The sequence below is a fragment of the Phoenix dactylifera genome, chromosome 3, assembly GCF_051530095.1.
Source record: "Phoenix dactylifera cultivar Ajwa chromosome 3, Ajwa_hap1_PhDact_Kaust_v1.1, whole genome shotgun sequence".
Taxonomy (NCBI): Eukaryota; Viridiplantae; Streptophyta; class Magnoliopsida; order Arecales; family Arecaceae; genus Phoenix; species Phoenix dactylifera.
The window spans coordinates 54,888,445-54,903,955 of record NC_143192.1 but is presented as its reverse complement, the minus strand read 5'-3'; the positions used below and the strand labels follow the sequence as shown (position 1 = coordinate 54,903,955).

Here is a 15,511-nt window from a genome sequence, read left to right as displayed (position 1 = left end):
TAAAAAAGGTATTGAAGATAATCCTAAGTTAAAAACCGAACAATGATGGTTCATGAGACATAAAAATTGGCCGGCTCAGGAATTATAATGTACTAAAGTACAGTTGACATTATTAGGTTTCAGCTTCATTTTACAACTGCTCATGAAAATTACAGTTTTAGACAAGAATTATGGGTGTTGTGGATCACAAGCGATTAACATCGAGAATGGTGCTGCATGAGCTCGAGTATCTCCCGGTGAGTGACCCCATTGTAGGAGGAGTCAAATTGGTAATGTGTTCGGAGTCTTTCTCCCTTCTCCGCATTTTCATTATTGGTTGGTACGTGATCTACGGGATCGCTGTGGTTTGGTCATGCATTCGATTGACCACCTATTTGTTCGGAAAAGTTGAATGGCTAAAAAAGAAAGCATCGTGATGGATGAAGCCGCGTTATAGGGATGGGAGCTGCCACGGCTGTAAAAGCATAGGTATAGTGGTTGTTGCCTTTGTAATTGTAGTATTTACTGTTGTGGTCTTCATTCTGCCCATCCTGTCACTTTTATACGGTTGTAAAACATATCTATCTTTTAGATTATTACTCATATTACCTAAAAAGTGTCAAAATCAATACTTATGCACTACTCTGTTATTATATAAGCCGATATTAACTACACATATTGACTTAATCAATTTATCAAGTCGTTGAAGCTCTTCGTACTTGAACTTAGTGATCAGGAATTGAATCTCACCTTTTCCAAGATTTGAAGAATTAGAGAGTATTTGGGAGAGGCCTACCTACCATTCATGAACTTTCGTTTATGTATTTTTTCAAGAAGTTATGCTGCAACAACTTAAATGAAGCTGGATTTGTATTTGGGAGAGGGCTAAACCACAGTTGGCGAACTTTTTTGTGTTTTTTTTTTTCAACGTATAGGACAATAACCGTGCCCCAACTGTATTTGTAAATGAGTTAGTGATGAGAAGGCTTTCTGGATAAACTATAATAACTTCAAGGAGCCTTTCTGGATGATAAGGCTGTCCAGCTGTGACGAACTTCATGAGTCAGGCTGGAAGTGGTTTGGATTTGATACTAGTTGTTTCTCTTGTAGTTAGCTGAAGAAACCGTCTTTTTTTGTCTTCCCAATTCTACAAGGAGTCGGTGACCCAAGGAGAGGAAATCCGAGCTTATCCCAACGTTTTGGATGGGTGTTTGTTCCGATTCTCAAGCCCTCAATCTTATCACTCCATGTTACGTGGCTTGAGATCGGATGGTGTTTCCCTAATATATATAACCCCAACCCCAACCCTTCCTTCCTCCCTCAAACTACAAGCTCGATCCTTGTTCATCGATCTTCTGCGTCCCGAAAAGAGTTAGAGATGGGTTGCTGGTCCGAGGACCTTCCTCTGGACGTGCTCTCGCTCATCTCCACTTTCCTCACCAAAAACTCCGACTACATCCGGTTCCGATCCGTCTGCGTCTGGTGGCGACGCGCAGCAGCAGCCGAGCCCCGCCATCTCCCTCTCCAGCAGCTACTGCTGATCCGTCCCAACATCCGTCCCAACACCGTCAACAGTGCGAATCGAGGCTTCTACAGCCTCTCCACCAAAAAAACCCACTGGATCCAGCTCCCGGAAACCCTCCAGAAGCGGTGCTGCGGCTCCTCCCATGGCTGGCTGGCCTTCGTCGACCGCAGCCCCGACGTTTTCCTCTTCAATCCACTCACCAGAGCTCGGATCGACCTCCCGGCCATAACGACCCTCGACTGCGTGGACCAAGCTTCTAAACGTCGGGACGAGTACCGTGTTCGATACCGAACCGGCCGCGAGGAGGTCCGTTGCTCAACATGGATGCGCGACTACTGCATTGGAAAGATCGTTCTATCCTCGAGTCCGCATGCAGGTGTTCCTTGGACCGCCATGGCCCTTCTCGGTTTAACAGGCGATATCATGCTCTGGAGGCCTGGGGACGCGAATTGGACCGTCATCGTTCGAAGAGCGCCTACACTTGATATCGCTTGCTGCAACGGGCTGTTTTATTCTTTCGACCGCGCCGGAAAACTTGCGGCGGTGGATGCTGATCCCTCCGCCGATGCCAAAGCGACCGACGTCATGGGTGGCTTGTCCGCCTCAATCTGGTACAAGAACTACCTGGTGGAGTCCGGTGGCGAGCTCTTGTTGGCCGTCCGGCATGAATATGATTTGGACGCCCGGCCCGGTTGCAAGACCTGTTGTTTTGACGTTTGCAAGCTGCTCGATCTGAAGGGAAAGCCCAAGCGCTCGATGGTGAAGAGTTTGGGCGACCGAGCATTGTTCCTGGGAAAAAACCATTCCTTCTCCCTGTCCTCCGCCGATATTCCTGGATGCAGAGGAAATTGCATCTACTTCACCGACGACTTGCTGGGCTACGTGCATGGCCACATCCGAGGACATGATTCACGCAGATGCAGCATAGAAGATGATAGCATACGGCCATCGCCATGCCCCCCTATTGCTTCCTGCGAGCTTTGGTCGCCACCTGTTTGGATTACCCCTAATTTGCGCTAGACGTTATCGAGGCTTCGGAATTTCAGTTAGAGTTATACTTTTTTTCTTTTTATCTTAGAGAGAGAGAGAGAGAGAGAGAGAGAGATAGAGAGAGAGAGAGAGAGAGAGAGAGAGATGAATATTTTGTTTTGAATTTAATTGTTTGATTTTATCGTGTGATCTGCAGTAAATAAACGACTTTCAATTTAGAATCTCATTGTCCCACTAAAAATCAGATGTTTCTTACGGCTGTGTTGGAAAAAACGAACCAAATACTATGGATAATCTTGGGAGGAAAATGAACAAATATATGGGTGGATGTGTACTTTACCATCTTCTGAGTGAAACAATGGATCATCTCTTCTCAAAGTGCTATTTTTTCTCCACCATATGGAAGTAAATTTGCTTGTCATTTAGAACTCTTCATCCACAATCAACCTTTGAACACTTGTGCTTATATTGGAGGTGTAGATGTTTTTCTAAATCAGCCCAAACCTTTATTATTTTTAATTCTAATGTTATTTGTAACAATTTGCTGAGCTTGTTGGAAGGAAAGAGATGAAAGAATCTTTTAATTCTAATGTTATTTGCATCAATTGCTAGGCTTGTTGAAAGGAAAGAGATGAAACAATCTTTCTTAACAAGCATGGTGCAGTATAATTAGTAGCTACAAGAGGCATGATACATTATTCAATGATTGGTCCGGTCAGAATCACCATCTAGATTTCTTAAAAGTTTGGAACAAAGTAAAAAATATCCCACCATAATTATCCGATGGATAAAGATTCCCGTGCCTTGTCAACTTTTAGAGTTGAAAAATATCCGAGCCGAGGATGGCTCTTGTCCGATGGCGGGAAAGGTGTGAGGCCCAATAGTTCCAGATCCTAGGCATATGAGGCGGGTGTCTCCATATCCTGCAGATGCATTTTGGATGGAAAACAAAATCGGAGAGAAGTCTCAGCGGCGCGTGCGGGCCCCAGAACAAGACAATATCTAGTAGGAAAGTCCCATGTTCCCCCCTCATGTGGCCCCCATGTGGGCACTGGGTGCCGCACGTGCCCCGCAGAGGCAGGGGCATCCGTAATTGCCATTATTCATGCTTTGAAATCTGTACTTGGCATTATTCATACTTTGAAATCCGTAATCATCATTATTCATGTTTTAAAATCCGTACTCGCCATTATCCATTCTTTGTTTTAAAATATCCCTTCGTAGGTATTTGATAGATAGAGATTCCCATGCCTTATTAACCTTCGGAGTTGAAGAATATAATTGTTGGGAGCTAAACCAGTCTAAAATCTAGATTTTCTTTTTAGTTCTCTCTTTATGTAGATTTATCAATTTATATATTATTTTTTTAAAACAAATTTAGGTGATCTAGTTTTTCTTTTCCTCAAAAAAAGAAAGAAAAATAAGAAAAAAAAAAGGCCGCCCAACTAATTAAAAAAAAGGTATTGAAGATAATCCTAAGTTAGAAACTGAACAATGATGAATCATGAGACATAAAAATTGGCCGGCTCAGAAATTATGAAGTACTAATAGGTTTATTAGGTTCTGCTTCACTTTACCACCTGCTCATAAAATTACAGTTTTAGGCATGAAGCAAGGGTGTTGTGGATCACAAGCGATTAACATGGAGAATGGTATTGCATGAGCTCGAGTCTCTCCCGGTGACCCCATGGTAAGACGAGTAAAATTGGTAATGTGCCCGGTGTCTCTCCCCCTTCTCCGCACTTTCATTGTAGGTTGGTACGTGATCTATGGGATCGCGGTGGTTTCGTTATGCATTAGATTCACTATCTATTTGTTCAGGAAAGCCTGATGGCTAAAAAAGAAAGCATCGTGATGGATGAAGTCGCATTATACGGATGGGAGCTGCCACGGCTGTAAAAGCATAGGTCTAGTGGTTGTTGCCTTTGTAATTGTAGTTTTTACTGTTGTGGTCTTCATTCTACCCACCCTATCATTTTTCTAAGGTTGTAAAACATATCTAATCTTTTAGATTATTACTCATATTACCTAAAAAGTGTCAAAATCAATCCTTATGCACTACTCTGTTATTATATAAGAAGATATTAACTAAATATATTGAGTTAATCAATTTATCAAGTCGGTGAAGCTCTTCGTACTTGAACTTAGTGATCAGGAATTGAATCTCACCTTTACCAAGATTTGGAGAATTAGAGAGTATTTGGGAGAGGCTTACCTACCATTCCATGAACTTTCGTTTATGTATTTTTTTAAGAAGTTATGCTGCCACAACTTAAACAAGCTGGTTTTGTATTTGGGAGAGGGCTAAACGACAGTCTGTGAACTTTTTTGTGTTCTCTTTTTTTCAAAGTAATCTGTCTCCATTATGTAGATTGCTGTCTTCCACACAGCAACTGTATTTGTAAATGCCCCAATGCAATCTGTCCTCGGCCTTCCACCATTACCAACGTTTTCATGACCTGTTGGGCTGCGATCTTACAAATCACCACAACTTGGGCATGCATGCCGTTCATCATAACGTTCAAGTCGGAAGCGGTCGAACTGCTAAAGGAGTTCCAACTGCTATGAAGGTGATTGCAGTTCATACTGTTGTGGCCCTCATAAATATGACAATAATGTGGCAGTTCTGGGACTAAGTCATTAATTTTGAGAAAACACAGCAGTATAAACAAACATGTCATATATTGTTCTCCATTTCCGTTTGGAGAGCGTAAAATCAAGTATACCAAGACACTGCAGGAATTCCTAAACAAGCTCAGCACACCCACACCATGAATCAACATGCAATTCCAAATAGGTAACATAAAATTTTCTAAAAGGACATTTTCTCCTGTCGGTTTTAGTCAAATTTTTGAAGGGTTACTTTAGAAACTTTGAAAAACCAATTGCAATTTCAAATGCCCCTTGGCATAATCTGTCTTCTTGGTGTTTCATTTTCCTCTGAAACATGACTTTGGATAACACCCTAATCTGGGCAGCATTTGATTCATTTATAATATTTGCCGAGGCAAGGTGGATGATAAGAACCATATCAACTCTCGAAAGAGTTTTGGCTGCTACGGTGTCACAGCCGTTCTTCTTCCTAAGTAATTTCACAAAAACATAACAAAATTATGATTTTGTTACATGACAAAATTATGATTTTGCTTTTTCTCTTTGCTCTTCAGACGGCATAAAACCTGGAAAACAGAGGAGGTCCTAAACAATCACAGGTACACCCACGATATGAATCAACAAGCAATTACTCGTAATGAAAAAAATTACTATATGGAGCATTTTCTCCGGTCTAAGCTGAATTTAAAAGATCCCCTTCGAAACTTTGCAAGCTGATTTTAGACTTGATTCAATTCCCAAAGAATGTAGAAATTTTGCCTACCGAGTTCTCTTGAAATAATATGTCAGTTTGTTATCATGTCAGTCCACTCCCAATTGGCTTCCATAGAGGCATACCCAGCATTACAAAGAGGCAACGAGTTCAATCTCTTCAGCCTGGCTTACTCTGATTCTCATGTGGCCATTAAGCTGTTACAATCTATACGATTGAGATCAGTTCATTGGTACGGCATGTCTAAGAACACAAGTTTCTACCCCTTCATGACATATCTAAAGGGTATACATAGCTTATATACAAAGTGAAAAAGATATGTCCAAAACAATGTATAATTCACCCACAGGATGCATCACTACAAACACATCATTACCTAGAACTTTCCTCTGACCCATGATCCATCTTAGTCAACACTAGAACATCCTTTACAAACCTTCGCAAGTCAAATTACAACCTATAAATGGCATACCACATATATGATATCCTTCATGTTAGACCATATGCACCTCTTCAATTTAATTCTTTTTAATTTAGCAGCAAACTTTAATGTCAATTCCTGGTCTCTAGATATATTAAGACTTAACTCACTAAACATCAAAGATTACCATTTTAAACGTCGCAACAAGAAATTCATTGATGGAGACCTATCATCATCATTTATAGCACAAATTTGAGTATTGACTATGCTCCTGGTATACAGATTTACTGCTAGGAACTAGACTATACAAAGCTGAAGGAACCGACCCCCAAGCTTCCAAGAGAAAGTTCATCATCTATTTGAGTTCTGCAATTTTATTTTGATAAAGAGCTTTTCAAGAATACCTCATTATGTTTGAAAAATAAGTTTCTCCGAACCAAAATAATTATAGCATCATTGGTGCAAGAAAGTTACCATTCTTCTCTTCATATGTTTAGAAATTCCCACATATTAGATCTCTAGCCATATCTAAACTTTCCACAATGTTCATTACATGCTTCAATTTAAACACTAATATTGAAGCAGTTCTAGATATAGGCTCATAAGAATAATGAAAAACATGTTCAACCAGAGCCAGGAAAAAAATACAAAATATATATATGAGTATATGGAATACAATACAACTAATACAATCCAAGGGATAAAAAAGAACAGGAAAATGCTGACCCATCATTTCAGAAGAGATCTTGCTAGATGCTCTCTTGCTGTAGCGAGAGCTTGAGTTATCGTCTGGCAGGGGAAGATCAGGCAAAACACAAAGCATTTCATGTAAGTGTAGAAAATACTGAATTAGAGTAGGGTTCAGAATACAAGAAATGATGGATCAATTCTCCGAACTGATCAAACAAATTACCTGCTCAGAAAATGGAACAGCACCATCAACAGCATTGGCGGCAACCTTTCCAGCAATGGTGTTTGCATCTGTTTCCAAGATAATCCTGAAATTGTGCAGAAAAACCTGAGTCTAAACACTACTCATATGCTTAACGGTTTCAAGATTGATGTAACAAGGATAATGCGATAAGCTATAAAATCAATCTTTTATTATCAATTTAGTTTACAATCACATGTGTGTTATCTATTCAAATATATAGTTCTTTGGACATGAATGCATAATACTATCCACCATGAGCAAGTAAAATAGGTCTCGATTTGGCCTATTTTCTATGGTTATTCTACTTACCAAGAACAGGATGATTTGTGAGGAATGTTTCAGGAAACTCAATAGATGACAGAGCATTTTCTGTGGGCAAAGCCACAGCGGCAGTTTATCATTTAAGAGAGAGAGGGAGAGAGGGAGTAGGAAACTCCTGGAGGAAAAGAGGTGGCTAGTTAAATTGGTGGAGATGAAGCCTTACTTACCTAAAGCAGGAGCGGACTCTGTCACAGCTGTAAGGGCTGTGGGTTTCTCAAATAATATAGAATAAGGAGTCACTCAGAAAGCAGGTACATGAATGAGTTTCCAGAGAGAATACAAAGCAGATACATACCCTAGTAGAAATTTGCAACTACTCAATATCAACCAAGGTATGCTATCTCGGTGCCAGACCCTATAGTGGTATCAATCTATTACTGTCAGTATGCCCAACATGGGGGCCGGTTAGGCATACCAATACTTGGTATACCCCCTGTACTGCACACCAATTTAGTACTAGTATGATACGGGTCGGCACGCACCAATACTGACTGGTATAGCATTCCTCGGTACTATGAACACATCACCATCTTAGCCATTTGACAGCCAAGAAATTCATTCACAGCTAATAGAGGTTTGATCCCAACCTTAATTTTGCAAAATCAACCTAGGTAAATTGAACAAAATTGCCACTGAACAACAACTTCCATCATATGGTGCCCAAGCTAATATCTGCTAACTGGAACAAGTAATCTATGTAAAGCAGTAAACCAGAAACAGCCAACTAATCTTTCCATGGAAACCAAACCCTCCCCAAGAATTAGTTGTAAGGACAGTAATCGCATCAAGAAACCATGCTCTTTCCATGAAACAATCTGTGTCAATGCTTAACTTCTATCATGCCCTTTATTTAGTTCACTTTCCTTACAAACCAGAAACAGATGTAAAACTATACAAAGTAACAAGGTCTCAAAGCATAACATCCATACCCTCCATCAACAATTTCATCAATGCAAAGAAGTATCAAATCCAAGTTCTCAAGAGCAGTCCTCTTCTCTACGTCGTTCCTGGAAAAAGGGCTTTCAAACCATGATAAAATTGGCAAAAGAATCAAAACCAGGATATACAACAAGTAATAAGCAAACAGACCTGAGAAGAAGTCCAACTGCATCACAGAAGCCCTGAAGAACAGATGCTAAGATGAGCTCATTCTCATCATCTCCCGCGGTGACAAAAAAGTGCAGGTCATGAACAAACTTATAGACAACAACATAACCGTCAAACATTGTTATCTCCACTGCATATGACAAACAATATCCATATAATGCAGCACTGTGAATATCAGGCCCCAGGTAATCTCGTTGAAAAGGTAGAAATTATAGCAGAATACAGCAAACACCAATCTGAAGTTTTCACACAATGCTTCCAGACTGTAAAGTATCATTTGTAAAGACTAAGTATGTCATATCAAAGGCATTTTAGAGGCCAGCACCAAAAATCAAAAGTATGGCTATTACAGTTTCCTAAATATAATTTCATCAAGAGCATGAAGAAAACATAGTTTGGGAGTCTTTCGTAAGATGACTTCTTCAGCTCCTTGCATAGACACCAGAATTACATCAATGATTAGGATTATGAAGAGAAAATATTTACTTTGGAAAAAGTAACAACAACTACTTGTGTTACATATGAACAGATCAGAATTCATAGTTCAACAGATCAGCTGGCTTAATCATTTGTTCTCCTTACGTCCACCAGCTCTATCAGTAAATCTGAACATACAGTACTTCTCGTATATGTACTCATACACTGAAGGAGTACATTAATCATTCATCCCTTTAATCACTAACCATGCAGATGATATTGTGATGATTCATAGTGATATTGATGCATACCAATGCAATCCCACTTTAAACCTATGCATTTCATAGCTCTTCTTGGGGTTCGTTTTTTCTTTTAGGGTTGGGGGCTTGGGGGGGAGGGGTGGGGGCATGGATGAGTTGGGGGAGTTCCATGAAGTTCTAAAAGCGCAATCAATTGAGAAAGCAAACAATGTTGATTATAAAAAAATGCAGAAACCATTGTTCTACATTGCATAAAGGCTGCAATCATTGTAAGACATCCATGAGTTTCCTGCAATGCCTGACACATAAGCTTCCTATCATACTAGCAGCACATGCATTGCAATTATAATATATAGCATACGGCATAATTATGCATCTGCCAATTTATTTTAAACTTCTTTCTGTTCCAAATATGCAAAAACAATCGTGTAATTTTAGCTTGTAGAGTAGATTACTTAAGCACATATCAACCAGCAATAAGTAGATACTTAGGATGCTAAATTTTAGAGATTGCCAAAAGTTACACTCTGTCTACCTAAAAATGATATATGTAATAAAAAAAGATCAACGCATTAACCTCAGCATGTCCACTGTTAATACATTTTATATCGAATTGTGTAGCAGCCCTTCATTAGTATAAGGGGATAGGCATGATTTGAACTACTTGAATTGTTGGTATAAGGAGCAAGAATGAAAACAACAAGATTATTTATGCACTTAGAATCTACAAGATTACTTTTTTTGCTTGTATTACCATTTAAAAAAATAATATTCACACAATATCAAGGGAAATGGTTTTAATCTGGCAATGTCAAATGGGATATGTTTTATGAATTTTGATTCTCAGCATGAGTTAAACTCAGTAATATAATGATTACCTAAGGTCTCGTGCAACTTGTACAAGCCAATTGTTAAGCAACCACATTCAAAAGTACATTTAAACCACCGCGATAGTTTTGGATCATGTACATAACAACATTGACATGCTTAATTGCGATTGTGGCAGAGGAATGCATATATCAATCTAATCCAATTCTGAAGCATCAAATTGGATATGTATCACCTTCCGAGCGTGCATTTGTCTTCAGAGTTTTAGCAAACACAGATTTCTCAAATGCTAGCTTTGCACTGTGAGTAGGCCAATCATCTGAGAAGTATTTGACAGCCACACGCTTCCCTTCAGAGTCTAAAAGTAGAATGTTCTTCACTGAAGGGCAAGATTCCTGTGTAGCAAAACATACTGGATTACCATCTCAAGGGAAAAGTAACAAATGAAATTAGCATAAGTTTAAATGTGTTTCAGTAAGATTATTGCAATATATTTTGATCAAGGAAGCCTTCATAGATGCTGTCTTATATTGCTGAAGTGTAATATGCTTTATTCTACAATGTTACATCAAATAAATCACATATAGGCAAATCTCAAAATATGTTTTATTGCACTGTCTACAAATGAATGCACCATGATCTTTAGTGCTAGCCGGATAAAGTTACCTATGCTTCAAGGACCCAAATATCCAAGCTTTTGTTCTGGCCACATAATTCATTTCCCAACTTGCAACAATCAAGCAGCTCAACGCACAAGCTGGACTACTACTAAGCACAGCATTTGAGAACGAAGGAAACGAACCCCAAAAAAAACTAATTTATTGAACATAACCAAAACAGAAGATGGCACTTCTTAGATGGTAGAAATTCTGCTTGACAAGCAAATATTTTAGTTCCATCTGAAAACAAATAGAGAACACAGCCTCTACTTTTCTTTTAGTTTTCTGTCAAAAGCCTCAAGTATCGGTTCATATTATCAGATCAAAGTTAATCAAGGAGCCTGAAATTGCTCAACCCAATTATGAAATTTTTAATGTTCTAAAAGTGAAATGCGAGTGAGCAAAGGAAACGATAATTCACCACAAATAGCAAGATAAAATTGTAAAAATGTTTAACCTACTGATCAACAGTATACGGTTGACATCACCATCATCCAAACCTTTCCCCATAAAACATGGAATTGAGCAAACTTTATTACAAAGAGTCGACCGGACAAGAACCTTGTATAAGTTGATGCCAAATTTCTTGGCAAAGCAAAATTAGGCAGGAGAAGGGCCTGCCAGGAAATCTTATTCCTTTGTTTCAACTCATGCAATCAAGAAGCAAGTGTACAAAATTTTCATAGACTTGGGAAAAATTTAAACTAGGAAAAGATGATAAAAATGGCAGCTCAATGCACGAGGCTTCCACCATTATGAGGTCTAAGGATGGTTAGATAACACGGCCTTACCCAACATTCGAACCCGTGACCTGCATGTCACAATGGAGCAACCGTACTGTTGCACTAAGGCTCTCTTTGAACTAGAAAAGATAATAATTTTTGATATATCAGACTGTGATCATCTAAAAAGTATGAGATTTGTCAAATAAATTATTCATAAATTATATATTTTTTTAAAGATATCCTGCACAACTCTGGTGTACAGCGCTTCTCTTAGCATTGGTAAGAGATCGCGGCTCGGGTACGGTGGAGGGGGAGGGGAGGGTGAAGTATCGGTTCGATGAGTTAAACGGGGAGAATTTGAGGGAGGGCCTGCGGAGGGCGCCGCGGATTTTGGTGGCGGCAGGTGCGGTGGAAGTGGGGACGCACCAGAGCGACGAGCAAAGGATGAAATGCAAGGGGATCGAGGAGGAGGACTTGGAGTTTTTGGATGGGATTTCTGCGGTGGGAGGTCCAATGTCTAGGAGAGAATTGTGGACCATCTATGGCTCTGCTCATCAGATGGGGAGTTGCAGGATGGGAGCGACCAAGGAGGAAGGTGGGGTGGATGAGAGGGGGGAGAGTTGGGAGGCGCAGGGGTTGTTTGTGTGCAACGGAAGTGTGCTCCCAAGTGCTGTTGGGATTAATCCTATGATCACCATCCAGTCCGTTGCCTACTGTCTCTCCAAGGGGATTGCAGAATCCTTGAAGAGAGGGTCTGAATGAGAGAGATATTGTTATGGATTGATTTGGTTGTCCAAGACCACATCATTTACTAGTAACCTTTGACAACTACAGGACAATCTATATATGATAGATTTAAAATATCTATCATGGTTACTGTCTCTTGTTATTACCCTCCAAAATATTGAACCTGGAGTAGGTTTGGGTTTTAATATATTCCATATAGTCCCTTCCATCCGTAAAACCACAACTTCTATTACGACTGCGAATACTGCTCCTCAAAAATCTTGAAATCTTTTCGAATTCTGTTGCACGTCAAAGCCTTTATAGATCATTTTCTTTTTCTTTTCTTTTCTCCTTTATTTCTCTTCTTTCCCTATTTTCTTTTTTTCTTTTTCTTTTTTTTGCAGTGTTCGTCTGAAACATAATGTTTTGCCTTTCCCCTCATCTTTCAATATGAAGAAAAATAATTATATTTGGAGAATAAAGAAAAGTTGCATGACCAATAACATCGAAGAGGAGCCACGGCATCCCGATTCAGCCGTGGCCCATGAACTCCTCCGTCGGTCAGCATATTTGGGATGCACCATCAGACTAACGGAATGATCAAGAATAGCTATTGCACATAGCAAACTTGTTCTCAAATGTCAGCAATTCATTTAAAGGAATTGACTTGGTAAATATTACAAAGGACATGCTGATATCTACGAGTAAGTTATTGACACAATGACAGGTATTTAGACTCCTATAGATATTCACCAGAGTCTATATGGCGTAAGGATTAAAATTCAAATGTCACTAAATTATAGCATTGAATTATGCTCCAGCTCCAATTTCTCATGCCAAATAATATTGTGTAAAACATACAATACTCATTTCCCCCTTATAAGTTCATTTTTACTGTCAATCCTGGCTTCTAAGGGAGAGTACCATGTAGGTTGTGGGCCTGGGATCAAGATTCCGACAGATGGGTGGTGTGAAATGTAATAGTTTCTCTTATTGTAACAATGGCACTTGTTTGTTATTTATCCGAAGGCCAGGAGGGTTTGGGAGGTGGGGGGACAGGGAAGCTGGTAGACTCCCAAGTTTACAATGATCAGAAAGTAAAGTTTGAAGCGGATTGCTTGTAATCAGAGCAAAAGACAGTGTTATGTTTATGCAGTTCCTTTGCCAACAGCAATAAAATTGGTAGCTAGCATACGAACTCGAACTGCCATCTAAAATACAACCCTTTTTATCTGATCTAAATTGGGTTGCATCAGTGCATCAAAGTGTTGAATTGGTGATTACAATCAGCTCAGCCACAAAAGCAATTTCAACCGAACGATGTATCATGTCTCTCGCCATATATTATAAATATTAATCTCATCTTAACATAAAACCTACAGACCGAAGAATACAGAATAGAAGCTAATGGACTTTGATAAGCCATTTATTGAGCAAAATTTCAACACAGGATTCACAAAGGAGCATCAAAATCCTTGAAATAAAATATAAGAAACACGAAAATTACTAGGGAACTTAGTAAAGTTACAGTGTCAGACCTTGGAGTAATCTTTGTACTCATGCCCCATGATCTCCGATTTCTGGAAAGAAAAAATAATAAACATAAAACAGTACTCAGAATCAACATCAAAATTATCCAAATATCAACCAGATTCTCGATGCCTGGAGTGGCAATCAAGAACCCCTATGGGAAAATACAAAAAAACTGCAGATCGAAACCCTAGATCCGTATCCATTAACTACACTTGTATGGATCTGGCACTGGAGAGTACTGAAGAAAGAATTAGATCAAAAATGTCCCGGATCGGATGAAATCCAATATCCATAAACTACACTTGTATGGATCTGGCACTGGAGAGTACTGAAGAAAGAATTAGATCAAAAATGTTCGGATCGGATGAAATCCAAGGCAGTCGAACAAAACGTAAAACAACAATCGAGAACGCGAGACTCAAAACGATCATTCTAATATACAAGATCAAGAAAGAGAGAGATGCGTACATGGAATTCAAGGGTTTCCGAGAGAGAGAGAGAGAGAGCGCAGACGCCGAGGAATGGTGGGTGAGGCAGGCCGCTGAAAATGGATCCGATACGGATCAATATCCGTTCGGATATAGATCCGGGTTGGGCTGCAAGGACTCAAATCCAGCCCATAGTTGAACCAGATCAAAAAATTCGAATCCAAAACCTAGTCTAATTTCTTTGAAATTGCATGTTATCAGATTTAATATTAATTTGATCAAGTCATTAAATTTCTCACATCAAATCGGGTAAAGAATAATTCAAACATAAATCATAATGCATATTTAAAAATAATTATCTAATCATATTATACGCATACACTGAATATGTAAATATCGCCAAGATTATATTTTACCTAAATTCTTATATTCAACAAGGGTTTTGAGATATACAACATACTAGTTTTGAAATGGTTTGGGTTCGGATTGAGAATTTAAAGATCCAAATACAATCCAAGTTCCAGACAGGTCATGGGTTTGAATCCGCACATAATCTAAATAGTTTTGGTTTGAGTTGGACCAGATTAATTTCAAATCAGTTTCAAATTGAAAGTTACAACCCTAAATGCAAGTATTAGTCCAATACTGAATTTTATCTTCATATTTTATTTAGATAGATATGGATACAAATTGGATATTAAGTTTATGGATATAGATGTACATATAAATTAGATAGTTAATTTTTTGAACCACCAAATCAAAATTATCTTGAAAGAAAGATAAATAAAATTAAAATCATGTTAATATCATTATTTTCTGAATTCACAAGAGCATATATAAAACTTCATGTATGTTATATATAATATTTATATTTTATATAGACTACTTATTATGTAGGTATATTTTTATCTTCTTAGTTTATGTGTTAGTGCAGCATCCAGATTGATCAATGGTTGAGGTCTCCATCTTAGAAATATTAATCTCATAAAAACTTCTTAAAACTTTTTTCCTTATCTTAAAATTTTTATTCAACTTGATCTAACCTAATTAATGCGATGCACGGAATTTAGTTTAAGATTGGGTTGGGTTCAGTTGAGTTGGGTTAGAGAAACCCTAATCAGGATAGGGATGAGTTAGACTAAAGCTGCCAGATTTAGAAGTAGGATTGGCTAGAGTCTATCTACAACCTTACCCCACTCAAGTTGCATGAATGAGACTTGCTTGCTTGAACATGAAGTAAAACAATAATAATTTAGATATTCAACATATGATTCTTATAACAATTTATTTCCATGATCATCATCAAAGTTACCAGCTTATTATTCACCAAAAT

At 38.7% G+C, this 15,511-nt stretch overlaps 2 protein-coding genes across 4 annotated transcripts; one reads left to right on the top strand and one right to left on the bottom strand.

Moving 5' to 3' along the window:
• The first annotated feature begins 1,030 nt into the window (after positions 1 to 1,030).
• LOC120104508 (F-box protein SKIP23-like) lies at positions 1,031 to 2,789 on the top strand. The gene has a single exon (XM_088719393.2). It carries the CDS (start codon positions 1,358 to 1,360, stop codon positions 2,522 to 2,524), a length of 1,167 nt encoding a protein of 388 aa, XP_088575519.1. The 5' UTR covers positions 1,031 to 1,357; the 3' UTR covers positions 2,525 to 2,789.
• A 3,941-nt stretch (positions 2,790 to 6,730) lies between these two features.
• Positions 6,731 to 14,326, bottom strand: LOC103717592 (coatomer subunit zeta-2). 3 transcript variants are annotated; one of them, XM_008806038.5, is made up of 7 exons: positions 14,219 to 14,326; positions 13,756 to 13,797; positions 10,343 to 10,502; positions 8,585 to 8,732; positions 8,425 to 8,502; positions 7,154 to 7,238; positions 6,731 to 7,029 (listed from the first exon to the last, which is right to left on the bottom strand). In XM_008806038.5, exons 2-7 carry the CDS (start codon positions 13,783 to 13,785, stop codon positions 6,970 to 6,972), a joined length of 561 nt encoding a protein of 186 aa, XP_008804260.1. In that variant the 5' UTR covers positions 13,786 to 13,797; positions 14,219 to 14,326; the 3' UTR covers positions 6,731 to 6,969. The 3 variants fall into 3 exon arrangements, with proteins under 3 accessions (XP_008804260.1, XP_008804258.2, XP_088575308.1); XM_008806036.5 differs by lacking the exon at positions 14,219 to 14,326 and having other exon boundaries at positions 8,425 to 8,514; positions 13,756 to 14,189; XM_088719182.1 differs by lacking the exon at positions 14,219 to 14,326 and having other exon boundaries at positions 13,756 to 14,189.
• Between the last annotated feature and the right edge of the window lie 1,185 nt (positions 14,327 to 15,511).

Coding starts and splice junctions, on each gene's coding strand:
- LOC120104508 (XM_088719393.2), top strand. CDS start 1,358: ATGGGTTGCTGGTCCGAGGACCTTCCTCTGGACGTGCTCTCGCTCATC.
- LOC103717592 (XM_008806036.5), bottom strand. CDS start 13,821: ATGTTTATTATTTTTTCTTTCCAGAAATCGGAGATCATGGGGCATGAG. Junction 10,503..13,755: donor AGTACAAAGATTACTCCAAG/GTCTGACACTGT, acceptor TTTGCTACACAG/GAATCTTGCCCTTCAGTGAA. Junction 8,515..8,584: donor GCAGTTGGACTTCTTCTCAG/GTCTGTTTGCTT, acceptor ATGGTTTGAAAG/CCCTTTTTCCAGGAACGACG.